The sequence below is a fragment of the Poecilia mexicana genome, unplaced genomic scaffold (assembly GCF_051168715.1).
Source record: "Poecilia mexicana isolate PSO_F unplaced genomic scaffold, ASM5116871v1 scaffold_2, whole genome shotgun sequence".
Classification (NCBI taxonomy): Eukaryota; Metazoa; Chordata; class Actinopteri; order Cyprinodontiformes; family Poeciliidae; genus Poecilia; species Poecilia mexicana.
The window spans coordinates 22691215-22719069 of record NW_028263371.1 but is presented as its reverse complement, the minus strand read 5'-3'; the positions used below and the strand labels follow the sequence as shown (position 1 = coordinate 22719069).

Here is a 27855-nt window from a genome sequence, read left to right as displayed (position 1 = left end):
TTTTTGTCTAGTAGGTCTACATCATAACATACCATTAAAAGTTTCTTCACTGGTGTTAAACACAATTTTATTGGCAGACAATGGATATTATGTCATTCAAAATTATCTTGCATTACCATATTTCCAAAAAAGTGTGTATACAAGCTTAAAAATAAATGACATTTAATATAACATTTTATTGAAGAAAACAGGGGTAGATCTGTAACAATATATTGACTCCTTTTTGGCTGTCATTAACAACAGTCTGTTGTCCATGGAAAAACAGCGTCCATGAGGACAGTATAAGAAACTTATACTGTGTCTTATACTGAGGAACAGTATAAGCTGGGTAAACCAAGTTTTACTCTGGTTGGCGTCACTTTGATTTCTTGCGATGTCTTCCTCCCATTCTGGCGTGTAATGAAGCTACTTCTTCACAGTTTCGCTGCAGTCAGTCAGCTTTCAGTCAAACTGCAGAGCAACGGCTGAAAAACACAAAAATAAGAGTGAGGAAGGCGCCGGTTAGAAAGATGATAAGATGATAAACATGATAAACAGGTGATAAACATTTGAAAAGTTTTGAAACATATAGAAATATTAAGTAGTGTACTGGTTATAGGTCTGAGAACAAACGGGTTGGGACACCCTATAGTGCAAACAAAGATAATTTATTTATCATGGAGAAAAGTAGTAACTGAAGATTAGCTGGAGATCAACTAGGACTTTTAGAGTTTGGGAATATTAGTATGAGGTATACAGTTACCATTTAAATTCAATTATAACATGCATATCTATTGTCCTGTTTTATCAGGTGATTCTGAGGAAGAGATGGCAGAAACTAATTTGTCTGAGGACAAACCAGAGTTGAAGGAGGTGAGAGAGAAACAAGAAACTTCATGATTTCTGCAAATATTTACAAAGTAAAAGCCAGCAAATCATGGAGAACAATCTGTCTATAACTGTATTTAGATTAAGCAAAACATCTGTTGCTTAATGTTAAAAATTCTGCAGTATACATGACAGAAGTAGAATATTTTTATTAACATACATTAATAAAAAACAAAACAAACTTGTCTAACAAATATTAAGCACAGACTGTTGGTAAAGGGAGGGTAATCATGTTAAGCATGTTTAGAAGTGTCTTGAAGTTCAAGTGGCCCGGGAGATTCTGGCTCCAAAACATCTGTTGCTTAATAAATTCTGTTCAAAATGCTCCTTCTTTTAAATTTAAAATTTTCAGATTTTTGTCTTCCGGATCACATTTGTCTTTGTGGGTTGAATGTTTATTATGTCCCTCCAATAGATTATGTGTTGAAAAGTGTAAAATGTACTTTGTGCTACTGCGTGAGACTGGAATACAAGAAGTGACTACATGATGTGACTTTACCATAACTCTGATTCTTTGGTTGAAAGTTCAGTGCTCTGAAACAAGGGTGGGTAATACTGGACCTATGAGATTCAGTGTTTTGATAACCAGAACTCCCCCACCCTTGCACTACATAGAGCCACAGAGTGCCACTAATTATTCTGTAATCATCATCTAAAATACTCGGACGACAAAGCCAGGTCCCCTGCTATGTCAACCCCTGCATGTATTATGCTAAGCTAAGGAAATGATTCTCTGTGATGGCAGTGTTTGCATAGAACAGCATGATTATCATTTGGTAAGTGCTGCAATACTTGATCTTATGTAAATGTCATAGAACCCATGGTATCTCCAGTGTCTCTGGGTTCCAGCTATCATGCTCCAGAAGCACAAGAACTCAATACATGTGCTACAGTGTGAGCCACATGGAAAAGTGTTGTTAGAATAACCTCAAATCCTATAAAAAAACAAAGCAAATACCTGTAGTGCGATGAATGTTCACCACTATGATTTTAGTGCCAACAGGTTTAGTCTCCTCTTCTGGTCAAGGTACCTTTGTTTTTGGTCTGAAATGAACAAATCAGTGGATGTCCAATAAAAGATGTCGTTTTCATCTATTCGGCCATTAAGCAGCACACTGCAGCTCCGTATAGTTATCCAAACTGCATTGAGAATATTTTTTGGCAAAACCATAAAATAACTTACTTTTGAATTTCAGTCTCCATCAAGCTTCAAACCTGAAATGAAATCTGAACATCTACAGGTCTCATACAGGTAATTATTCTCTTCTGCTTACAGTCTGTTAATATAACATTATCTATTTAGTAATTTAGTGTTCAAGTTCTTAATTTATTGGTCCCCAGGACAAAACAACAGTGGGACTCGGTTCCTTTGTTTTCTGCCATATTCAAATCTAAAGAATATAGTATAAGAGCTATTGCAACAGTATTAACATTATGAAGCAACAGTGATCTACGCTCTGATCCCCTTAAAGGATGACTCCATAACTGCCCCGATTCTGTGTTGTGTTTGTTCTGTTTTTGAAAATAAGTGTTAAACATCATTGTGAAGTTGAATTTTCTTATTTTCTGATTCTCTAAACTGATAGATCTTTTATGTGGACAGAAAATGCACAAATTTTCCTCAAAACTTCTGGTTGTGGCAGGTTCAGATTTCCTGGTCCAGGAGTGTTCCAGTGTTCTTTCACCAGTCTGGTGTTTGTGATGAGCCAGGAAGCAGAGGTGCTCTACAGAACTAGACCGTGGCCTGAAAGCCTCCTTCATTTAAGTAGTAAAACTCCAGCAGGGATGCTTTTCAACATCCAGTGCTCTGAAGGTGCCATCAATCAGCTCCACCTCCCACACTGTGAGACAAAGGAGGGTAAGGATTGTACTTTTAATAGTAAAATAATTGGAAAATTACACAGATTTATTTAAAAATAGGTTACTTCATAATAACAATCAAATAAACACTATAAAAATAGCCAAGTTAAAACTTGGAGACAGACCTAGTTACAAAGACTCAACCACACAGAATGCAAAACTTCAACCTCTTTGTTTTCTTGCAGCTCTGTGTTTTAATGGATTGCTGTCAGTCGCCCACATCACTGACGATGATGAAATGACTATTCTGCAACCACTGAAGATCACTGATACCCACATATTGGTGGATGTTCCCCATCTGTCTTCCTTTGGCCTCATATGGGATAACTTTTGTAGGTTTTTCCAGATTAACCAGTCAGTAAACGGCCAAGTCTTGTTGTACCTCAGGCCTCCAGGTAGAGGTCCTCCAACGCTGGATGTGCTTCTGCTGTGTCGGAACATTCCACTTTCAGAGGTACAGAGGAGATACGTGTGTCATGTGCATCAGTTATAAAAGTTTGAATGTCACAAAAGGTTTTTATGGAATTTAACTAGAACATTGATAAAACTCAGGTTTATTTTGGAGTTAGAATGAGTCCTTTATCTTTCATGTTTTTAAGGTTTCTAAAGACCACGCTGATTCTGAGTACATTAAGGTCTCATCTGACTGCATTCTCAATGTTGGCTACAAATACAGTGCACACTGTGAACCCAAGTCTTCAAAAAACCCTGAGGTAGTTATTTACACACGATGCTTTAAACAATTTTGAGGAGAAGATTAGACTACAGAATAAAATTTTATATTTTTAACTTTTTTTTTCAGCCTAAGCTGTTTCAAAACATGTATGGACCAAATTTCCATCCAACATTTGTAGTCTACTTGACTACAAACCCAGAGAGTCTGACCTTGATAATCAAAGACCAACATGGCACTGAAGTCTGGAAACATGACATTTACCTACCAGGTAATGGTGTTGCCGTTATATAGCAGAATGTGTTTCTGAAAACGTTTAGCCTAAATTAAATATTTTTTTAGTCAGAGTAGATGTCATTGTTCTTCAGTGTTCAGATAATCAATATCTTTGTAACCTAAAAGTAGTTGGTCAGGATTAGTCCAATTTAGTTGTTAGGTGGTCAAAAAGCATCCAAAATTGCTTGCTTTATGGAAATCAATATCTTATTGTATTGTTTGCTGAGCAGTCTTTGAGGATGTAAGTCTCCTTGCCATCACTCTCATCTTTAGTTTTGTCCACATATATTCTTTTAGATTCAAGCCTAAACTCTGGCTGGGCTGCTTGCAAACAATAATATCTAGTCAGAGGAAAATAATTTTCATGATCCATGAATAACTTTGGGCCTTGCCAATACAAAATAATTTAATTCACCCCTCTGTCATCACGCCACTTGAAACACTGAATTTAAGATAAATTGTGGATTGATGCAATTTCATGTAATTGTATAAGATTTGGTCCCGTGCAGCAACACAAAGTAAAAACATTGAAGCATGTAATTAAGAAAACCTGTTTAATTAACATTAAAAACCACCTTGTCTAACAATTATAAAGCAGTTTTTACTAATCAAACTAAGAGCTTCAACAAATTTAAAATGTTTTTACTTTGAAAATTTGATGTAAAATGTTTATTTATGGAAATGTATTTTTATAAATTAGAAAACAAACTCTAATTTATTGTATTTTTTCCAGATCCTCCATCATCAAGCAATTCAGCAAGGCATACATCTGACACACTGAAGGTGAGATTGCATTTGGTTTGACACAATATATTAACTTCAGATTAGATTTACTATGCTGGACAATGAAATTATACCAATAGCAAAAAGTTCAGCTTTAGGCTAGCTTTAATCTTATTTCTATAGAAGATTTTACCACTGAGGTTTGTTACTTTAAACCTATGTTTATCATAAACCGTTTCTGGTAACACTTTATTTGAAGTGGGTTGAATAAGACTGTCATGACACTTTCATAAACATGACATAACACATGTCGTGAACATGAATAAGCCTTCATGAATATTTATGACTGTTGTCATAAAGTCATTCGGTAAATTATGACACTTTTAATACAAAGTTGACATGATTCAAAATGTCTTTGTTATGATAACTTGACATTAACCAAGAAATCATTACTGATATAAATTTGTTATAAAAGTATTACTGATTGCACTTTAAAAATTAGGTAACTTTATGTTATTAAAGGTAAAGTTTAAACGGTAATGATTTCCTGGTTAATGTCAAGTTGTCATAAAGACATTTTAATAATGTCAAATTTGTATTAAAAGTGTCATAATTCACCGAATGACGCTTTATGACAACAGTCATAAATATTCATGAAGGCTCATTGATGTTTATGACAGGTGTTATATCATGTTTATGACAGTGTCATGACAGTATTATTCAACCCCCTTCAAATAAAGTGTTACCCAGTTTCTCCTCTGACTGCTATTTCCTTGTTTTAACAGAATGAAACATCAATAAAAGATGAAATCTTGAAAACTCTGAAGCATTTGACTAAGGACAATTTTGAGGAATTTATGTGGCACTTAAAGCATGAATCATTTGGCAACATCTCACCGATCCAAGAAGCAGACCTGGAAAATGCAAATGCAAAGAGATGGAAAGTTGTGGGTTTGATATTGCAGCACTTCAGGGGTGAAGGAGCTTTGGAGGTGACAATAATGGTTTTAAAGAAAATGGACCAGAACAACCTGGCGGAGTCATTAGAAAACTGGGCCCATAATCTCAAGATTCTTAGTCCTCTCAGCGAGCTCCCATTTTAACCTAAAGATTCTTACCAAGGAGTCATAGCTTAAGAGTGATTCAATCAGCTGCTGAGAGCAAATCTAAGCGAGGAATCGACAGAAGTTCCCATCTTATTGAGAAGGTGTGGTTGACCCCGTTCCGAGGTGTGATGCTGACTTCTCTGGACTGTGAATTAGTTCTTCTACTTCTTGTTTCATGGTGGTTTCAAACTTAATGGAGAACCAACTGATGAGAAGTGCGGACCAACTGTTGCCAAATATTCATGATGCTATATACCTACCTTTTTTATTTTGTGTTGGATTTTTTAAAATAAAGGTGCTCCTTTAATTAAAAACAATTGGGTAACACTTTATTTGAAGGGGTGTGCATAAGACTGACATGACACTGTCATAAACATGACATAACACCTGTCATGAACATAAAGAAGTCTTTATGAATGTTTATAATAGTTGTCATGAAGTGTCATTTGGTAAATAATGACACATTTAATGCAAAGTTGCTCTAAAAGTTGCATTAAAAGTCAATAAAAAATGCCAACTTTGCATTAAATTATCATAATTTACAAAAATCTGGTTATATATATATATATATATATATATATATATATATATATATATGTGACCTTGGGTACAGCTTTAGATCCTCTTTTTACCAGATCACTCAGATAAGTTTGTAAAGATGGACAGAGGCACTGCTGCAGATTACAAACGGTTTATTGAATTCACAAATGTTTCATGAACAATAATAGTCAAGTTATTTTATTATACCAAATGACCACACATAAAGGCGGAAGTCTATGCTGGCCCTGGGATCCTTAAAGCTGAATAATTAAAACTAGATAAAAATTTGACTGTTTGGGGGAGGAATAATAAGAAAACAAAAATACAACTAAATACACCTAAGTGTTCCCCAACAAAAGCGCACTCACACAAAAATCCCTAGTGAATACAAAGGAAAAGAAAAAAAAGAAACTCCCCTTCCACTAGTCTCCTCAATATAAATAAAACAGCCTAGGACCCAGGGACAGCATAGGTCCCAGTTTAAAACAAGTCAGCGGGCTACAATAGAAGGTCTCTTTCCCTAAACAAACCCCCCAAAAAAAGAAAAATTATTTTTAATCAACAATAAACATCTAAAAATAAATAAACGGAAACAAAAGGAAAATTGAAATCAAAACAAATCAAAAACTGAAACAGTAGCAGGCCAACCTACACACAAAAGAAATCAAGTGAGACAAGAACATTAACCAGCCAGATAAATCATAAGAAACGGCCCTTACCTTCTCTACAGTGAAACCAGTAAATGTCGCTCTTGACGTCACACTCTAAAGTGCGTTTCCTACAACAATCAGTGGCAGAATCAGACAAATTCTAAACTCACTCCACGATTGATGTTAAACATACCTGTGCACAAGTTCTCAGCCTGCATCTGATCATCTCAGCGATCTACCTGCTTTTAAATGCAAATGCTGATTACCCGTCTCCCTAACAAGCCAGCTGCGCTCTGTCACAGCATCTTCCATATATGGGCAAGAGGAAGAGGGCGCAGCAGCACACATTCAGGGGAAACAATATGCCCTGGCTACATATATATATAATGTACACACACAACTTCAACTGCTTCTTTGTGTGCTTTGGAGTTTCTGTGCTGATTAATTTTTTTGCGAAGTGATAAAAGCTGGTAGCTCTTGAATTGTTACAAAATAGAGCTGTATTTCTCTCAGTCCACTAGCTGCAATGTTGACACCTTGAGATGCCATGAGACCTAAATTCTGAACATCATGGCATGGAGTGCATCCCAGTTTTCCATGTCTGGCATATAACCATTCATTTTAGCTTTTAAACTGGTTCTATTGATCCTGTGTCCAGACAGAGGGATAATCAGTAGCCCAGCATCATGACCTGTTTGTTCTGAAGATCCTGGAGCTTCCACTTCTCCTCCTAACATGGCATGCAGCATTATTTCATCACAGACAAAGCATGTTGTTGTTTTATGAAAATTGATCACATTATGCTGAAAGTCACCACCTCGTGTTGTGTTTCCTTATTTGTTGTATTTATTTTATTTTATTAATTTGTCTTTTTAATCCGTTGTTAGATCTGGTCATCATTGGGCGAGGCTCTTTGTATCACATTAGAAATTGAATTGTAATATAAACTTATTGGTTTGCAGGAACATGTCAGTTTTTGACCTGGCTTCTTTTTAACCCTTGTATGTCGAAATGGGGTCCAACTGACCCCACACACGTAAAACTTGTATCATTTTCCATAGACCTCTATGTTTGCCTCAGTCCTCGCACACACAAGAGTTAAAAAGATGTTTAGTAGTAATCAATGAGTGAAGATGCCACAACTTTCATCAACTGAACAGAAACAAAACTGACATTATATTTGGACCCTAATAGGAACGATCTTGGATGAAGCTTCAGTTAATGCAGCTTAGAAACTACTGACCAGGTCTGAAATATGGGAATAGACCTGAATCTTTAGAGCCACATAAAGACAGTTACAAAATTGACCTTCTATCACCTGAAGAACATTTCCAGGTTTAAAGGACTAATGTCTCAGTGTGATCTAGAGAATTTCATCCATGCATTTATCTTTCGTTGTATTGATTACTGCAACAGTGTCTTCTCAGGTCTGCTTAAAAAAATTGATCATCCAGCTGCAGTTGATCCAGAACGCTTTCAGTTTTCATTCTCCACATATCTGGAACAAACTGCTAGAAACACTGAATTTCTCTAAATTAAGGATTAAAACCCATTTGTTTTAGTGTTGCCTTTACTTAAAAACAACTGGGACATTAATATATTTGATGATCATTCTTGATTTTGATGATGGGATTTGACAAAATGTAATGATAGTGTTATGTTTTAATCATTTAAACCGCTTTGAACTGCCTTGTTGCTCAAACGTGCTGTGCAAATAAACTTGATTGATCTGCAACCAGTGATGATCAAATGATTAAATTGAGATTCATGTGATCTTGATCTTCTTCACGCACCTGATATTGATTGCTGGTAAACGTGGCGAATGGTTTGGTATGTTTTTGGTCCAATAGTGTCATCTAGTGGATTTTAAGAGTTTTGTCTCCTTCAAAGTGAAAGTAAAAGTTCAACACAATGTTGTCAGAACGAAACACGCAAAGAGAAAATAAAGAGGTCACACTGGTAAGACTAAACCGTATCCACAGGTTATAATTTCCCGTTTTCACTGAATAGTTTAGTTAAAGCCGGGCCAGAAACTATTTAGATGTTCTTGTTTTCACATTTTATTGAAAATAGACGAGTATTTTCGGTCTGATAGGACACGATGGAAGATGGTGGGTTTTTTTTTTACTTGGATAAATATCTTTAATGTTTGTGTTGTTTAAGCCCAATAGAAACGCTTTCCTGAAAAGACTAATTAATTTCTGTGCGTCTTGAAGGAGGTTCAGGTGAGGTTTTTCTACTTCCGGTCGACTTTCTACGTCATTTTCAAAACACCAGATTCTCATGTTATTAACTAACTTTAATGATAACTGCAGAACTTCCGTGTAAAGGTAGGAAAGGTGTTTATTGTGATGTTAACGGGAGTCGTTTCATCTTCTGTGAAAGGTAAACAGAAATCTTTAAACATGGAGTGTTTTCAGGAGTTTAAAGTTTGCTTGATGTTAGCTTACTTAGCTATACTGTGATGTTGCTATCCAAGTAGCTTCAGCAAATGTTACAATTTGAATAACTTCACGGGTTTATGCGAATAGTTTGGTTGATCTAATAAAAACATTAATGTGTCAAAGTGAAAGTTAAGTTTGTTAAGTTAGACGACAATAAACTTCATAGATGCAATTTCAGTCTAACAGTAGACTAACTTTATAATAACTTCATTTTTGTTAAAGGTACCATATAGACACCTGATGAGTTTCGTTCATGGCAGAAAGAAAATATTCAGGGTAAGTAGAAAGGACTGTTGCCTTCCTCCAAAAGGGTTTATTTATTAATTTCTTGCTGTTGAGTTTGCATGTTTTTTTCCCCATGTGTGTTTACTCTTTGGGAACTCTGGCCTCATGTTGCATGTTGACCACAGTTGTCCTTAGGTGTGTTTCTGTGTCTCTGTTGCCCCATGATGTATTGGCAACCTGTACAGGATGTACCAGCTTATTGAAAGGGTTAAACAGGTATCAAAAATTCATATTATTAGCAGTGGTTTGTGTTTACAGTTATACCTCGTCTGTCAGACAACTTTAATACTTTAATCTGTTTAAACTAGAGATACAAATTTGGTGAAATGATATTTGCTATTATATTAGCAGTTAAAGTCGATATTAACTTACAGAAATCATGGATATTTTTCTACCCTTAGACACAGTAAAAAAAAATGGCCACACCTCTGACGTTGCTTCTCTGCCTCACTGAAACACCCAACAGTCCTGTGCTCAATGAGAACATTAACTTATTCTTTTTCTATTGTGGTTTATAATGTAGCATATATGCAAGAACCTCCACAATGTTTCATTGAGATTCAAATCCGTTTGTCTCTAGGTCCAGAGAAAATGAGGAAAATCACTCCTTTATTACACCGTGTAGTCCAGGCCTGTTTTCACCAACGAATATCATGTGTTGACGGTCAGAACAGGTGATGTTTAAGATTTGTTAAAAAACATGCAAAAATAAATTCTACTAGTAAATGCTGATCTTACTGGATACTTTGCATTTAGTTGTTTATTTTCTTGTTTTCTCAGTGTTGGAAGGTTCATCATCATTTGAGACCTTATGGGCAGCTTACCCTTAATGTAGACCTTAAAGGTAAGTTTTACATTTCCTAATGTACAAATTACGTTGGGTAAGTTCTAAATTACATACCCAACATACATAAATGTTTCTACGTTCTACATCTGGTTTTGTGCAGAAGAGAGGTCAAGTGTCATGGCTTGTTCAAAACAGTCTGCGAAAGATTATATCGCCAATGCCAGAGTTCACCTAGTTGGAGAACTGAGGAATCTGTCAGTGATTCTTGAAAACTTGCATCAGCAAGAAGTTTTCACTGATGAAGAGGTCAACACGATAAAGGCAGAGAAAGATGACTATGATAGAACCAGAGCAATACTGGACTCAGTCACTAGAAAAGGTGAAGCAGCCTGCTACTGGTTTCTAAGGATTATTGACCAGACGAGGAGGAGAACCTTAGAGAGACCAGATCCTCTCTTTAAGAACAGTCATGAAGCTTCAACTGAGGCTACAAAGTTTGACCTGCACCACTGGATCAGCTGCTTTTCCTTCACAGAAGATCCAGAAATTGATCACAACTACACACAGGGTAATTATTATTTCACGCTTTTCATATTTGATCTTTGTATTGATTCCTTGGTGTCATTTGTGATATAAATGCTACCATCTACAATATGAATGTTTCTTCTTTTTATTTTTTAATCTCAGAATCAAGGCCATGCTACAGATACCAAGCAAAATTGAAATCAAAAGCAGAAAAAGTATCAAAGGACTTTTGGAAGAGAAGTGAAAATCTTTTTGCTGAAAACAAGAAACCTGAACTGTTGTACGCTTCACTTACATTAGATATTCAAGGGAAGAATTTTCCAACAAAAATAAAGAGATTTAAAAGAGAGATGTGCCGTCCTAAAAAGTTAAGGACTTGCAGTCCAAAGCGCAAACCTGAAATCTCCCCCACTGACCTGCTGAAAACAGATAAAAGCATCCTCCTGGTTGGAAAACCTGGTATTGGAAAGACGGCCCTGAGTCATGAAATATGGAGACTGTGGTCAGAAAGAGACAACAAGGAGCTGGATTACATGTTTTACTTTGATATGAGGGAATTAACCAACATCCCACCTAACATGAGTTTGGAGGATCTTCTTTTCATTGCATGCAGTGAACCAGATAAGGGCAAAGATGAAGTCTTACAGGACATAAAGTGCAACTCTGATAATGTTACTATCATTTTAGATGGAGTCACAGATTTCTCTTCATCAATTGTGAAGAATCTTGTAGACAAAGATCTCTTACCTGATGCTAAAATCATCATTACCTGCAGACCAGAAGATGGGAAGGACCTTTGTCCTGAAGACTGGCTCAGAGTGGAGGTGAAAGGCTTCAGTGAGGAAACAATAAAAACTTATTTGTTTTCAACTCTGGGTGAAAATCACAGAAAGGTTCTTAGAAATATGGAGCTGTTGACTCTTTGTCATATTCCAATGTACGCACTGATGGTGGCTGCCAGCTTTCCATCAAAAGAATCTCTGCAACCCAGAACTGTGACTGAAATATACATCAATATTGTTCGGTTTGGTCTCCAGATGAACAGCAACAAAACCAGGATCAGGAATCTCAATCAGTTCATCAAAACGAAGAGAAATGGAATCCTGTCTTTGGCTGAAGCTGCTTTTAATGCAACTGAAAGAAAAACTGTGAACCTGGAAGATTTTTCCTGTGAAGAAGGCTGTGTCCTTTCCTTCCTGAAAACACTTGATGTCAAAGTTGCTCCTACTGAAACCATAACTGTCTATGCCTTTCTCCATTACTTGATGCAAGACTTTTTTGCAGCTCTGTGGCTTCTGAAGAATCCTGATAAGATCAGGGAGGTTTTCCAGCAGTGCCTCACCGAGGAGAAGAAACACATGAAGAATCTGATCCCATTCATGTGCCGTTTGTTGAATGAGAAGAGTCCACGTTTGATGAGCTGTCTGATTCCAGCTGAAGAGCTCCAGGAAACATCTGGATGGTTTTTCAAAGAGATGATTGACATATTTTTCCATCAGGCTGTCGCTAATATCAGTGAGCTTCATGTGGACACACTGTTCGTATACCAGTGTTTGTTTGAGTCGCAGAGCTCTGAAGTCTGCATTTTCTTTTTGGACAAACTGGACTATCATCTTGACCTCAGCAGAGCGAATCTGGACTTGTATTCCTGTTGTGCTGTGGCCTATGTGGTCACTCAGTCAAAGGACAGAAAAATAAGTCTGAACCTTCAGGATGTGACAGTCACTGCACAAGGAATGAGACATCTGTTTGGATGCTTTCAAAATGTTGAATGGTATGAATGGATACGTTTTGTAATACTAGCATACTTTATGACTAATGACTTTAAATAAACATTATCATGCATTTGCCTTTAAATGATAGGTACGATACCCTCAAACAGCAGCTGTGGAAGGTTTTTCTTCTTAGTGAAGAACAGATGGATTACCAAACCTTACTGGGTCTCAGTGGGAACCTGATATACCTCCCAGTTGTGGGTAAAAACAAGCTGTTTGACAGAGCTGTGAAAGTGTTGCAGACGATTGCAACAAAGGTGAATGTTTGCCTCTACGGGGACAGAAAAGATCCACTGTGCCCGATTTTGCGCGACTCTCTTTTAGAGACTTTGCCGTGCATCAGCTCTCTCAGGTCAGTTCATTTGCTTTTTTCTAAAACATATTTAGAAATGTTTTGTATATGTTGATTTTATATTTCAAAGTTTTGATGAATGGTGGTTTAACATGTGAGCCATAATTCCAGTTCAAAGCATGTATGTCTCAGTTCAGGCAGATTTAGTTAGATACTGGAAATAAGACAGCTGCTGTGGTGTCGCTACAACACAATCGAGACCTGGATATATGTCTACATTTGTTTACTTCCTGTCCCATATTAATACCAGCACACAGAGATTGCTTTCTCCCTTAAATTGTATTTGTTTTAGCTATTTTTGACAGAAGCAGGCCTAGTTTAACAATACTTTGTTGTCCTGGGAGTTTGTGTAAAAAAAGTCAAAATTGAATTAAATGTGAAAAAGTCTTATTGTGGAGGTTTGATGGGCATTGTTTCTTAATTCATCTGGCATGTAAAAAACAAAAAATACAAACCATTTTCAGAACGCTTCAGACAAGCTTCATTATCACTGTAGGATAAGCAAACCCTTCACTGTGATGCCACTCGTCTAGTACATCTGACAAGCTCAAGGTTTTCTGTATGTAATAAGCCTAACCGGCCACCAGAATTTACTTGCATCTTACCTGTATTTTAAATAGGTTTTTATCCACCAGTAACCAAGATAACAAAGATGGGTTAAGCAAGGTTTATAGATGATGCATTGAACTGGGCGCCATAGCCCGCTCTGCGTTGGTGTTGTGGGCTGTCACAGTGCCCGGTAGTGCACCTCCAACTTTTTGTTGTGAGCACCATCTTTCTCTCAAACTGAACAAATTTGGAAGGTGCTCCTGCAGAGCAGGTTCACCTGTATCAACATTTATATGATCCCTGTCTGAGGGGTCATTTTCAGAGAACACTGTACACGTCAAACATGCTTGGCTCATGACTATATAGGCTGAATTATAGTCACCCTTTTAGGGGTATCTGACCCTAAATGAAATGTAAGTTGGAAAGCTAAAATCCCTAACCACGATCCAACATGAATCCTTATTGGCTGACATTTTCAAAGCATACAATGTAGGAGCGCCATTATTTTTTTTTTGCATTGATTGCTTGGACCGCCCATATGTTTTGTGGAGACATGCTGCGTAGATCTGTCCGAGTGTTTCACTGCGCAACTCTGCACTTTGTATAGCTTTGTTGTTAATATGTGTATGGATGGTTGTGGTCCCCAACACCCTGTCAATACCTAGGGTTTACCGGATGACCAATAACTTTTTGAAGGACTATGATTGCTTGTCAAACCAAAATTCCCATGTAGTTCTCACAATGTACATTGTTTTTGCAGCTCGAACATAAATGTCACCATTTAATGCTCTTTACCAGATTATAGCATGAGCTAATTCATATCTGTTGTCCTGTATGTGAGTTCAGATTGGGATACTCTAAACTAAATCAAGATTTTTACTTTATGAACCTTCAGGATAACCTACAGATCTGCAGGTTCAATGAACCAGGAAGAATGCAACAACACAATGGAAAAGGATCAGAAGAACATGTTCCTGGATTTATGCTTCACAACAGCACTGCATAGCAAACAAAAGTTTCATACTGTAATGCCTGAGCTCGTGACAATTTGTCAGATTAAAACTGACTTGGTGAATACTCTTGTTGATTTACATCAACATGCAAGTAGCAAAGGGCTTTCCACTGACTTTCCAACTCTACGGCCAGTTTTCCAATCAACTCCTGCAGACTGGCTCATAGACCTCTCAGAGAGAAAGGTCTCCACCCTCCTGGAAATACTCAAACTCCAATCAGAGAAAAAGAGAGTGCAGCTGACAGGATGGTCACATGACGAGAGTGAAATGAGAAACTTGCTTCAGTGTCTGCCTCATCTCTCAAAGCTCAGGTACTTTCCCATTTGAATCTTTAACACTTTCTCTTTTGGTTTGCAGTTTTTTTTCTTAACTTTTGTTTTGTCTTTTATCAGTTTTGTGACTGGACTATCTGAGTCATCAGAGAGCATCTGGCTCTTGGAAATGTTGATCCGTGCTGCGGCAGAAATGAAAGAGCAGACAGGAGTAAATATGCTGGATCTGTTATCAGTTTGCACATATAAAGGAACTCCACTCCATTTGAAATGGTGTGATTTCCTGCTGGACCTATACTCCTCTAAGACTGAAACAGGCCTGACGTTTTCATCATTCCTGTCAGTCCTCCAGTCAGCAGATCCTGCAATATGGTTTGTTTACCTCTCAAAGACGAAGGCCTCCATGCTACTGGATGTTCTAAAACTTCAGTCAGGGAAGAAACAAGTTAATCTGACTGGCTGGTCACATGAAGAGGCTGAAGTAAGGAGTTTCCTACAGTGTCTGCCTTATATCTCACAACTCAGGTAAATGAGTCCTATATTACTGATCTTATATAGTATATAATATCACATTTTAAGACAGTTTCAATATTACCAATGAGTTATGGGCAAAAAAGTCACTGTATAATATTTATTTATTTTTGCTTTTTCTACTAAATGTACTGCCTCTAAGTGAAGCAAATGTGCTAAAATTAAAAAAGGCAATAGGGATTGATTGGCTAAATGGTAAAATAAATTTAAGATTATATATTTTATTTATGATTAATTACTGCTTTTGAGATACAGTTGTGTGGAGTTATGTCTCCCAGAGATGGATGTGTGTATAAATATTTTTATTCTTTTTGTTGTTGCAGTGTGGTTCCTCTTTGGTCAAGCTCTGCTGAGCAAACCAGATTCTTAACCAGGCTTTTCTGTGCTGCAGCTGAGAGAGAAAAGCAGACAGGAGAGAAAATACTGGAGCTGTTAGGATCAGTCTGCAGATACAAGCATTTTCCATTCAATAGCAGATTCATTGATGAAACATTTAGGCGTAACTTCCTGCTGGATCTGTACTCCCAGATGAAGGACTGTGAGACTGAAACAGGCCTAAGTCTCCTTCCATCAATAGAGTCAGTTTTCCAGTCAGCTCCTGAAATCTGGACTTTAGACCTTTCAAAGATAAAGACCTCCATCCTCCTGGAAGTGTTGAAAGTCCAAACAGAGAAGAAACAAGTGAAGGTGACGGGCTGGTCATATGAAGAACGTGAAGTGAGGAACCTCCTAATGTGTTTGCCTTATATATCCAAGTTCAGGTACACCAACTGTATTTCAATTTCTATCTGAACAGGATAGTTTTTAATAATAAGACTATATGTTATGATGGTTAAATATTAAAGTTGGTTGTAATTTTTTTTCTTCTTGCTCTAGATTTGTTCCTGAGAGATCAAAACTTCATGAGCAAACCAGCTTCTTGGTGACTCTGTATTGTGCAGCAGCAGAGAGAGAACAGCAGACAGGAGAGAAGATGCTGGACCTGTTGGCGTCAGTCTGCACGTTTAAAATAATACCTGTGAGCGACACAGATATGAACGAGCAAGCCCAGAAGGCCTTCCTGTTGAGTTTGTACAGTCAGGTGATGGACTGTGAGACGAAAACAGGCTTGAGTCTGTTTCCTTTGTTAAAGTCTGTTTTCCAGTCTGTTGCTAATGTCTGGATAACTGACCTCTCAGAGAGAAATACATTAATGCTGAGGGAACTGATAATCCAATCAGAGAAGAAACAAGTGGTTTTGAAAGGCTGCTCACATGAAGAGAGAGAAGTGAAGACTTTCCTAGAGTGTCTGCCTTTTTTCTCACAGCTCAGGTACAATCCTTTAGTTTTTAAACGTCTTTATATAATCTGGCTTATTTTCAGTAATTCTTCATTTTAATATAATTAGTTTAACCATTAAAAACAAACATTTTTTGTGAATTGTTTAGCTTTGAGCCTTGGGTATCGGAAGCTTCTGAAGAAATCCGTTTTCTCCGGAGTTTGTTCTGCGCAGCAGCGGAAAAAGATAAACAAAAGGAAATGAAGACGCTGGATATGTTGGCATCAATATACATTTATAAAGAAGCACCTCTTAAACAGAAATGGTCTGAATTTCTGCTGGAGTTGTTCTCTTATGAGCTTAAAACAGGCTTGAGTGTCCTCCCATTGCAGAGAGCCAACGTCATACTCTTCAAAGTGCTGAAGCTCAAGTCAAGCAGGATACACGGACCCAGGTAAGTCAACTGCTGGATCAAATTATCCATGTCAGCAAGATTTAGCAACTTCCAATACAACAGAAGAAGACTAAGCTTTTTGGAGAGACCAGAGATAAACTAAACAAACATTCAAATATTCAAGATAAATGAAGCATCTCACAGAAGCATAATCACAACAGAGAAATATGGAGTTAATATTAATTCACTGTAAAAACAAAATATCTTACCAAGTATTTTGGTCTAGTTTGTATTGCATTTGTCTTAATACACTTGAAATAAGACAGACAACAATGCAGCTCAGATCAAATCATCACTAATCGTTTCCTTCTTGTTACAGGATTGCATCTGGTAGCTCAGATCTTCATGAACAAAGGAGGTTCTTAGTGAATCTGTTCTGTGAAGCAGCAGAGAGAGAACAGCAGACAGGAGAGAAGATGGTTGACATGTTGGCACCACTCTGCAGATATAAAACATTCCCTTTTAAAGCTGGTGATAAATATCCAGTTAATTTCCTGCTGGATCTGTACATGCAGGTGAAGGACAGAGAGACTAAAACAGGTCGGAGTCTCCTTCCATCATTACAGTCAGTTTTCCAGTCGGCTCCTGAACTCTGGACCATAAAGCTCTCAGAGAGAAAGACCTATGACTTTATGGAAGTGATGAAACTCCAAGCAGTGAAGAAACGAGTGAAGCTGACAGACTGCTCACAGGAAGAGAGTGAAGTGAGGAGTTTCCTGCAGTGTCTGCCTTTTATTTCACAGCTCAGGTACAGTCATTTTACTTCATGTTGTTTTAACTTGAACTTTTCAATCTCTAATTTTTTAAAGCATCAAATAGCTTTTAATGACAAGCCCATTATTGGTACCCCTGTTAGATGAACACACCCAGTACTGGCTGTAGTCTAGTTATTATTTTAAAGAGTTATGACGATTTATCTTTTTTTAAAGGAATATTTTATTTTTCTGGGGGTCAACACTATTTACTTTGAGGCCAATATAATATAATATAAAGGCCACAGTGCCTTGGTGGAGAAGAAATGGGACTGCGCACCCATCTAGCTCATAAAACTTGCAAGTATCCATTTAGATTGTGAAAATCAAGGCATTTGTCATGAGGAATGTAATCAATCTCAACACTCAACTGTGAAATCTCAACCATGAGTGCGAAGTTTGCAGTATGTGGGATCCTCAAGTCAAGATACAGGCCAGAGTTTTCATCAGTAGCTAGATTGCTTGTTTGTAGTTGGAGAAAGAAGTTATTTCAATAATTCGGCTGCAAAGTTGGGCTTTTTTGTTAATAAATTCCCTGACGTAATTTCAAATAAGACTGTCAGTGATTATTGTGGTCTGTGTGAAAAGTTTTTTTCTGCCACTGGTTCTGGCCACTGATTAAACTAGTGGCCCAGTTTAATCAGAGTTAAACTGGGCCACTATCCAATTTATGGATAGTGGGCCAATTTAACTAAAGACATTTTAACTTTCTTAATAATGTAATTAATAACAAATTATTAGTCAGGATTATTAATAATTACATAAGATAAACATTGACACAAGTTTTAATTTCAAATATTTGTTTTGCTATGGTGTTATTACTGTATATAGATTGTGTTTTATTATTACTTTCATTAACTATGTTCCAATTGCAATTCTTTTAGTTGTGTGTAAATGAAATTTGAAGTTGTGTTGTAGAGGATTATGGGGCTGTCTACCTATTTCTATTTATACATGGTAATTATTATTGTTGTTCACCAGGTGGCTGCACAGCATAAAGACGTTTTATGTGTCAATTTTTTTCTGTTTTTAAACATAATTCACAGACAAATTGTAACTCCATTTAAAGTATTCCAACATGGGTTCACTACAACAGCTTGTATGTCTTTCTTCAACATCACTCTCTTCAACTTGAAGCAATCACCTCTAGATAAATGTCTGCGTCAAAGTACTGAAAACGCAGCTAGCATTCGCACCCCATCACAGACAAGATGGAGTCCATGAATAGAGTGTGGAGTTTTCCTCATAAATTGATAAAATCATAAATGTTTCTTTATTTTTTTAGCTTCAATTTGGATGACTGGGATGATTCCAGTTATGATCCTGATAAACAATCCAGGTTCTTAGTGAATCTGTTCTGTGCAGCAGCAGAGAGAGAACAGCAGACAGGAGAGAAGATGCTCGAATGTTTTGCATCAGTCTGCAGATATAAAACATTCCCTTTTGATGACATACATGCTGACGATGAAGATAGAAGTGACTTCCTGTTGGATCTGTACTCCCAGATGAAGGACAGAGAGTTTAAATCAGGTCTGAGTCTCCTTCCATCATTACAGTCAGTTTTCCAGTCAGCTCCTGAAGTCTGGTTTATAAACCTCTCAAAAAGAAAGACCTCTGACTTTGTGGAAGTGATGAAACTCCAACCAGAGAAGAAACCAGTGAAGCTGACAGACTGCTCACATGGAGAGAGTGAAGTGAGGAGTTTCCTGCAGTGTCTGCCTTTTATCTCACAGCTCAGGTACAGTCACTTTATTTCACTCTGTTTTAATGAGTCGTATTTGTACTGTTATCCTGTATATGCCTAAAAACAATGTTCATCTGCTCTGATCAAACAGTTTTTAGCTTTTAATTTCATCACATTGAGGACAGATGTGTAAAAGATGGATTCTATCAGTAGTGTGGTTGTTTTTATGCAGCTCAGATCAAATCTTCGCTAAATGTTTCCTCCTTGTTGTTCCAGTTTGGATGATGGTGAGGGTCACAGCTGTGATCCTGATGAACAAACTGGGTTCTTGGTTAATCTGTTCTGTGCAGCAGCAGAGAGGGAACAGCAGACAGGAGAGAAAATATTGGACATGTTGGCATCTGTCTGCAAATTTGAAACATTTAGTTTTCAAAATGAAAAAACGGATAATGATGGTGATGCCATCAAAGATCGTCTTGACTTTCTGTTGGATCTGTTTTCCTATGTGAAGGAGTGTGAGACTAAATCAGGTCTGAGTCTCCTTCCATCATTACACTCAGTTTTCCAGTCAGCAGCTCCTAAAGTCTGGACCATAAAGCTCTCAGAGAGAAAGACCTCCATCCTCCTGGAAGTGATGAAACTCCAACCAGAGAAGAAACCAGTGGAGCTGACAGACTGCTCACATGGAGAGAGTGAAGTGAGGAGTTTCCTGCAGTGTCTGCCTTTTATCTCACAACTCAGGTACAGTCACTTTATTTCACAAAGATTTAATTATAGTTCTGACAACAACGCTTTAACCTTCATGAGCAGCATATCCTTTGCAATATCTTATATCAGACTGTAATATTTGTTTGGTATAAAATCCAGGCTTTCAGACTTTATTCACATGCAGTCATATCTTAATTACTCGATAAATTAATCAATTTCAGAAGAAAACAATGTTCTCAACACAACACATTTCTGTGCCAAAAAAGATTGAAAATTTGATTTTTGAGATGAACATGTGAAACATTGACACCAGGACTGAATAGAAATATGAGTTATGAGAGTTTTTTTTTTATTTCATCACATAAACAACATAAATTTAGAAGTTAGCCAAACAGTAGTGTCTGGTTGTATTTTTGCAGCTGAGGACAGATCAAGATTAAATGTTGTTTTCTTATTTTTCCAGGTTTCATCCTCAGAGCTCAGATCTTCATGAACAAACCAGGTTCTTAGTGAATCTGTTCTGTGCAGCAGCAGAGAGAGAACAGCAGACAGGAGAGAAGATGCTGGAGATGTTAGCATCAGTCTGTAGATATGAGACTTTCCCTCTATACTATAGTAGTAAATATCAGAGTGACTTCCTGCTGGATCTGTACTCCCAGATGAAGGACAGAGAGACTAAATCAGGTCTGAGTCTCCTTCCATCATTACAGTCAGTTTTCCAGTCAGCTCCTAAAGTCTGGACCATAAAGCTCTCAGAGAGAAAGACCTCCATCCTCCTGGAAGTGATGAAACTCCAACCAGAGAAGAAACCAGTGGAGCTGACAGACTGCTCACATGGAGAGAGTGAAGTGAGGAGTTTCCTGCAGTGTCTGCCTTTTATCTCACAGCTCAGGTACAGTCACTTTATTTTATCTAAGTTATGAAAATGAATGGCATTTGAATATTTTGTGAAACAGTTTGCTATATGAAATATTTACATACATCTTTATCCACATATACATAAATACACTCCATTCTGATTTAATTGGTAGTGTGTTTAACTTTTCCTTTGCAGCCAGATTAAAAAAGGTTAATAAAGTTCTTCCTACATGAAGTCAACCACAAATCATATGTTCCTAAGGCACCCACATGCCTAGCAACAACTAAGGTTGAATTTATGCAGCCAAGATCAAACCATTCTTAAATGTCTCCTTTTTTGTTCCAGCTTTGATCGTAGAAGCTCAGATCTTCATGAACAAACCAGGTTCTTAGTGAATCTGTTCTGTGCAGCAGCAGAGAGAGAACAGCAGACAGGAGAGAAGATGCTGGAGATGTTAGCATCAGTCTGCAGATGGAAAACATTCCCTTTTGATGACAGATGCATGGCTAATTTTGAATATGGATGCAGAAAATCCCAGAGTGACTTCCTGCTGGATCTGTACTCCCAGATGAAGGACAGAGAGACTCAATCAGGTCTGAGTCTCCTTCCATCGTTACAGTCAGTTTTACAGTCAGCTCCTGAAATCTGGACCATAAAACTCTCAGAGAGAAAGACCTCCATCCTCCTGGAAGTGATGAAACTCCAGCCAGTAATGCTGACAGACTGCCCACATGAAGAGAGTGAAGTGAGGAGTTTCCTAAAACTTCTGCCTTATATCTCACAGCTCAGGTACAGTCACCCTACTTCAATTTTTCCAAGTATGTGTTAGAGCCTAATACCAACTTCATTACAGTGTTTCATATCACATCGTCATATTTCAGTTGCTTTATAAAATTAACCAAATTTTATGAAATGAGTTCTAGACTCCTCTAGATATGCACAGGCCTATTTTTTCTTCAATTTGCTAGTTTTCAGGTTTGAAGTACATGGCTCTGAAATAAGCCCGGGAGCCAAACTCCTTTGAATAATGACCAAATTTTTTAAGGGGGCTACATTGTCTAATGACACATGCAATGGGGAACAAGAACATCAGTTTGAGAAGGGCTAAAGATTAAATTGCTGCCTTCAACTATGTTTTTCTGAGATTTGGAGGAAATTAAACATGAAATTTTTTTCTTACTCAAATTTAAAAAAATTGTCAGACAACACACGGTTATGAAGAAGTGCTGCTCCTGATATGTTGCCATGTGCAAATTTGAGTACATGGTGTTACTGAGAGAAAGCTTTGTCTCCTTTTAATGCCAGCATCAGTGAGGGACTCTTAAGTATAATACCTTAATTCTGCCACTAGATGGCACCAAACGAACACTTCCATAGTTGTTCTAGTACTTTGCACCTAGGTTGAGGAGAACATAGTTTTTTAAAAATTGATCTGCCACTGGATGTTGAAAGGATTTTTGTGTTGATTATTACAAGATGTAGTGTTATTACAATTTGAAGTCAGTTATTACATGTTGCTTCATTATTACATAATACGGTGGCAGTGGTAGATTTTGGTGAGCGGTTCAGGGCCTCCTCTGGCCTATTACTCCTGGATTTATCCCAGATTAACGCAAAGTTTTGTTTTCTTATCTTTCCTTGGTTTCTCTGTTTCAGGTGTATGCCCAGGTTTTTCCAGAGTGTTTGTTCGTCTCTGTCAATGAGATCCAGAGAGGAGATCCAGCAGATGGTGTCTCTCCTGCAGCTTCTGAACTTCAAACTTTTTCTAACAGGAGAGTTGAATGATAAAACCTGCAGCTCTGTGGGAAAAGTTCTCCCCCTGTGTGGATCTAAAGTGGATCTGATCCTCACAGACAGTCGGATGTCCGTCAGAGGAGCTGCTGTCCTCTTCAGATCTACAACACAGCTCCACAGTCTGAGGCAGGAACCTGAAGAACAACGTCTCTTTCTCACCACTTATCTGCTGCTGAACCATCAGTTCTTGATGTCCATCATCTCTGTTCTTCTCTCTGATCCAGACTCTCCAACAGTCTGGTCTTGTTCCTGTCTCAGTGGGTGAGAAGAGGCAGAGTGGCCTGTCTGGTGGTCCTAGAAGAGCTTTCTGTGGTGTCCACCAAAGCTCAGCCACAGAGAGTCTTGTTGAAGGTCGGCAGCAGTTTGGCGTCTCTGCTGAGGTTCTGGACAGTGGGACGGTTGGACCTGACTGAGTCCGGACTCCCTGCTCAGAGTCTCTTCAGTCTGCTGCTTCATGATGCTCCTCTCACACTCAGGTAAACATCTTCATCATCTCTATCAGAAAGTAAACAGATCAGAAACACAGTGAGAGTTTAATCTCACTCTGCAGACTGAGTGAAGAGAGACTCCAGCAGCTTCTGGTTCTCCTCCATGAGGTCCAGGACCAAGACAGGACATTGTCCCTCTTGAATAAGGTTGGTGGAGACCTGAGCTGCTGCAGGTTGAGCTGGGAGCTTCTTCACTACCTGCTGCAGCAGCCGACAGCTCAGACCATCACTGTGAACCTGGAGAAGAACCGATTCTTAGAGGAGAGAGCTGCTCAGCTGCTGCCCTTTCTGCACAGGATGGAGATTCAAAGGTGGAGGTTTTTATCTTCTAATAAATAGTTGGTCTGATCTTCCATCAGCAGCTTCTGGTTCCTGGAAGTAACAAAGTGTTGTGGTGAATCCTCTGTCTGCTTTCAGGCCCAGTCCCAGCTTTGTTAGGACTTCCATCAGGGAGATCTTCAGGACTCACCACAGTCACCTGATACCCGGGTTGCTGAGGTCACTGGGTCATGTGATCAACCTGAACTGCACAGAGCTGGACTCAGAGGACTGTGGTGCTCTGCTGTTCATCCTCAGACACAGTGATGGAGTTAAACTGAAGCTGCTGTGGAGCTCCATGCCAGCAGAGGGAATACAGTCCATCCTCTCTTTGCTGCACACAGTTTCTGATCTCAGGTCAGATATCAGAACCTGCTCCTCAGGACTCCTTCCCATGATGAACCATTCCCTACAGTTCATTAACTGGTTGGTTTTCTGTCTCCTCTGTTCCCACCAGTGTGGACAGGAATCTCCTGCTGAGGTTCATCCACTGCTGCGCTTCCTCTGACAGCCAGCAGGGGGCAGCATCAGACTTACTGTGGACTCTGCAGCACAGGTTGGATCTGTCCTGCTCCTCCTGTGTGCAGCTACCAGAGGAGGATCAGACTGAGCCTCTGACCCTGACGACTGCTGACTGCAGGGCCGTCTCCACCGTCCTGAGACACAGCAGCAGAGACACACAGCTGGACCTGAGAGACTGTGAGGTGGAGGACAGCGGGCTGGACCTGCTGTTTCCTGTCCTGGACAGAGTCCGTCTCAGGTGAGTAAGATGGACCCTGAAGCAGGGAGAAGTTTGTTGACCTTCATGTTGATGTTCTTTGGTCTGTTTTTCCTGTTTAGAGTCAGTAAGACGGTCCTGGTCCAGCTTCTGTCTCTGCTTGCTGTGAACAATCAGAGGGACACAGTGAGACGGACAATGTCCCTGTGCAGAGCTCTGGGAGAAGAACTGGACCTGAGTCAGTGCCCACTGGATCAGAGGCTCTGTGGAGCTCTGGTTCTGATGCTGGACTACTCTGAAGGTCTGACAGAGCTGGACCTCAGTCACTGCCAGCTGACAGACCAGCTGCTGCTCCAACTCATCACACATCTGCACAAAGTCCACATCCTGGAGTAAGTGACCCAGACTGTCCCTTCTGGGGGAGCCAAACACAAACATTCCCTTGGTTTTAATCCAGTCAAAGTGGAGCAGCTGATGCAGTAATACTTCAGCCGTGTTGCTGTCCCTGTTGGTGTCTTTACGATGAGGACAGACTTGTGTCCAGCAGGATATCTGGAACCTGTCACTGGCCTCCGTGGTTCAGAATGATAATTTTTGTATAAAAGGTGATCACTGACGTTTGGTGCTCAGCAAAAACATCTCTATGTTGTTCACCACCAAGTCCAGAGACCCTTATCTCTCAAGGTCAGGACCCTAATCACATTTTGTGCCACCTATTGCTGTATAGCGTTTCGTTATCAAGTGGGGAGCCACCTTTTGCTGCTGCATGCAGCATAGGTGGCTCGTTATTGCTTTGGGTGCCAACTATTCCTATATCAGTGGCTCATTGGCATGTTGGGCACCAACAATTGCAGTGTGGGTGGCTTGTTGGCACATTGATTGCCATCTGTTGTTCTAAATGGTACTTGATTCCACCCAACTAACTTCCTACCCAACTATTGTTTTATCAATGACTTGTTAGTGTGTTGTGTGCCAGTTGTTGCTGTGTGGGTGGCTTGTTAGCACATTGATCGCCATCTGTTGTTGTTCGTGGTGGTTAGCCCCACCCAACTAACTTCCTACTCTGAGAGGTTAATAACTAACCAGCGTTCTACCCCACATGTGCTGAGATCCCCTAAGTCTGTTGGGTATTACCCTATTCAGGATTTGTACTGAATCCATTTAGCTGGATATTTGGAGAAAACTTGTTTTGATTCTTAGGGGTAACCTATGTCCCATTCTCTTCAGCCAGATCGAGTAACCATCAGTCAGTGAAGTTTCACAAAGCAGTCATTAAACAGCTGCTTTCTCGCTCTGGACAGTGATCCAAGTATGTTTTAGTGACTCATGTAGAGTCACAGGGGTGTTGTTTTAATAACTTTGGGCTTTTTAATACTTCCCATAAATCTACAAACTTTACACTGAGACTATTGTACCACTTAATTGAATGTCCACAACTTCTCTAAAATTTCAAATGGTTCTTTAATTAGTACGGCTTTGCAGTGGTCAGTGCAGCTGAATTTCCATTATTTTAATACATGGATATAGGGACTGATCTCACCTAATTTCAACATGGTTCCAGTAGAACCCAACATAATGTTCTGTGTTGTGTTTGTGTTCCAGTCTGAGTCACAATCAGATCACTGATGCCTCCACTGCTGAGTTACTCCACCTGGTCTCCATCAATCCCTCCATTGGTTCTGTGAGGTGAGCAGACACTCAGCAAAGCTCCATCAGTGGAGAAGTTTATCATTAGAGGATTCCTGTCTGATCTCTGAGCATCTGGATTCATGTTGTGTCTGAAAGAGTCACATCTGTTCCCCGCTTTGCTCTGTTTCTAGACTCTTCAGCAGCAACAACATCATCAACAAAACTCCTTTTAAGGACAACATGAAGTTTGAATTCTCTTGAAGCAGCTGTCAATCAGCAGGTTAAGTGACCAACAGGAAGTCCTCGTCTCTGATCTAATTAAAAACTGTCTCATCCGGGCGATAAGATGGACATAGTGGCTTCTGACACTAAGCCAGTTTACAGATGGATGTTCCACCAAAACACTAATTTAAATACAGATTTTTTATTATTATTTTTTTCTGGAAAGAGATTTTTTTTTACATGTTTATCTTATAATGTAAGTTTTCTGTACACATAAGTGAGTATTGTTTACGTTATTTTACAAATGTAAAAGGTTAATGATATTTTACATCATGTGGTAATTTATTTTCAGTTTATTCTGATGATGTGCAATTTGATGACATATTTATGTGTTAATTTTAGGTCTACACTGAATCTAGAGAATTTTGGAGAGACGCTACGGTTTTTCAAATCAGGGAATATCATTGCTGGGATGCTTAATTCAGACTCTATAGAAATATATATATATATATATATATATATATATATATATATATATATATATATATATATATATATATATATATATATATATATATATATATATATATATATATATATATATATTTTTTTTACTTTTGAATAGTTTTATTGTGCAATTTTCTTTTTCCACAAAATACAAGCCAGACCTCAGATAAATATTCAGATAGATTTTGTGTATCTGATTTATTTATGTCGCTATTTAATAATGTTAAAATGTTGGTTCCTGGCTTATGGTGATTCAATAAAGTTATTAATGATCTTTTTTCCCCCTGTGCTTGATTACAAGGATTTGCTGCCCTCTCGTGGAGAGATTAACAAAACCTGAAAAAATTACTTTTATGAGACTTCCTATCTTTATGGTATTAAAATAATTTGAACCTTTTAATGGATTTTGTGTAGGATCAGGATTGATGTCCTGAAAAAGGTTTTATTTAGTCTGAACAGAACCATCCTGTTAATTAAAATATTCAAGGCACGTTAGCTAATCTTTTAGTCAAAATAACCCAGTTAAAAGTGTTATTCAAACAGCAATTAAAGGAAATGTTAGGTTTGCTCGTATCTTCTTGGTCTTAGTCGAACGACAGCATTTTCTGTTTCCGGTGTTTTATTTTGTAGGAACTCGCAGGAAGCGTATATTTATAATATTACCAACTTTATTATTAGCTGTAATAATTACCATTTGCAGCCACCAGGGGGCATAAACCCGCCGCTCAAAATAAGGTTGTATCCATAGGTATGTTGTAGCGCTGTAGTTAGCTCGTTTCCAGCTCCGTAGCAGCGAGTTAAGTGGGTCACAGTTGGATAAATTACCACAGATATTTATCCTGAGATCAATTCGGTGTTCAGTGTTTTTTCTGTGCGTGTAAATAAGTAGCAGCTCCTCAGGCCTGAAAACGGCACCATGGAGACTCAGAATGAAGCTAGCGATGCTAACCGATTAGCATGTTTTTAGCGCTGAAGCTGATTTTGTCTTCTGCTTCCAGTTTTACACACAAACTCTGATTATCGGCAGGTGCAGATCGACACACTGATGCTGAACAGTAGCGTATGTCATTCAACTTACAAATAAGCGTTTATAAATTTATTAACCTAATCTTAAGATTTTTTACTATGTAATTGCGGGCTGCTACCACTGGATGGCAGTAGACGGAGAAAGCTCAGGGGAAAATGACATTTAAAATAAAAATATTGGTTTATCACAGCAATATAGCATTTCAAAAA

The 27855-nt window shown here is 38.4% G+C and overlaps 2 protein-coding genes across 6 annotated transcripts in view; both read left to right on the top strand.

Annotated features, from left to right (window-relative positions):
- Positions 1-7660, top strand: part of LOC106913164 (uncharacterized) — a 29875-nt gene extending 22215 nt beyond the window's left edge. For both annotated transcript variants that reach the window (XM_088003721.1, XM_088003720.1), the window contains 8 exons: positions 791-852; positions 2064-2119; positions 2511-2725; positions 2913-3181; positions 3327-3440; positions 3530-3671; positions 4410-4459; positions 5185-7660. In XM_088003721.1, coding sequence (XP_087859847.1) covers positions 791-852; positions 2064-2119; positions 2511-2725; positions 2913-3181; positions 3327-3440; positions 3530-3671; positions 4410-4459; positions 5185-5502 — 1226 coding nt within the window. In that variant the 3' untranslated portion in view covers positions 5503-7660. The remainder of the gene's footprint in view (positions 1-790; positions 853-2063; positions 2120-2510; positions 2726-2912; positions 3182-3326; positions 3441-3529; positions 3672-4409; positions 4460-5184) is intronic.
- Positions 7661-7807: 147 nt separating this feature from the next.
- On the top strand, positions 7808-26635 carry LOC106906525 (uncharacterized). 4 transcript variants are annotated; one of them, XM_088003715.1, is made up of 25 exons: positions 7808-8654; positions 9362-9415; positions 10005-10098; positions 10205-10268; positions 10372-10779; positions 10899-12510; positions 12600-12863; positions 14308-14736; positions 14818-15222; positions 15552-15989; positions 16105-16539; positions 16656-16940; positions 17260-17688; positions 18978-19430; positions 19653-20117; positions 20548-20976; positions 21289-21732; positions 22600-22863; positions 22962-23213; positions 23288-23536; positions 23643-23900; positions 24001-24303; positions 24384-24653; positions 25864-25947; positions 26082-26635. In XM_088003715.1, the coding sequence occupies exons 5-25, from the start codon at positions 10389-10391 to the stop codon at positions 26149-26151; spliced, it is 8229 nt and encodes a 2742-aa protein (XP_087859841.1). In that variant the 5' UTR covers positions 7808-8654; positions 9362-9415; positions 10005-10098; positions 10205-10268; positions 10372-10388; the 3' UTR covers positions 26152-26635. The 4 variants fall into 4 exon arrangements, with proteins under 4 accessions (XP_087859841.1, XP_087859839.1, XP_087859840.1 ...); XM_088003713.1 differs by having other exon boundaries at positions 23288-23542; XM_088003714.1 differs by having other exon boundaries at positions 7808-9080; positions 23288-23542.
- The last annotated feature ends 1220 nt before the right edge of the window (positions 26636-27855 follow it).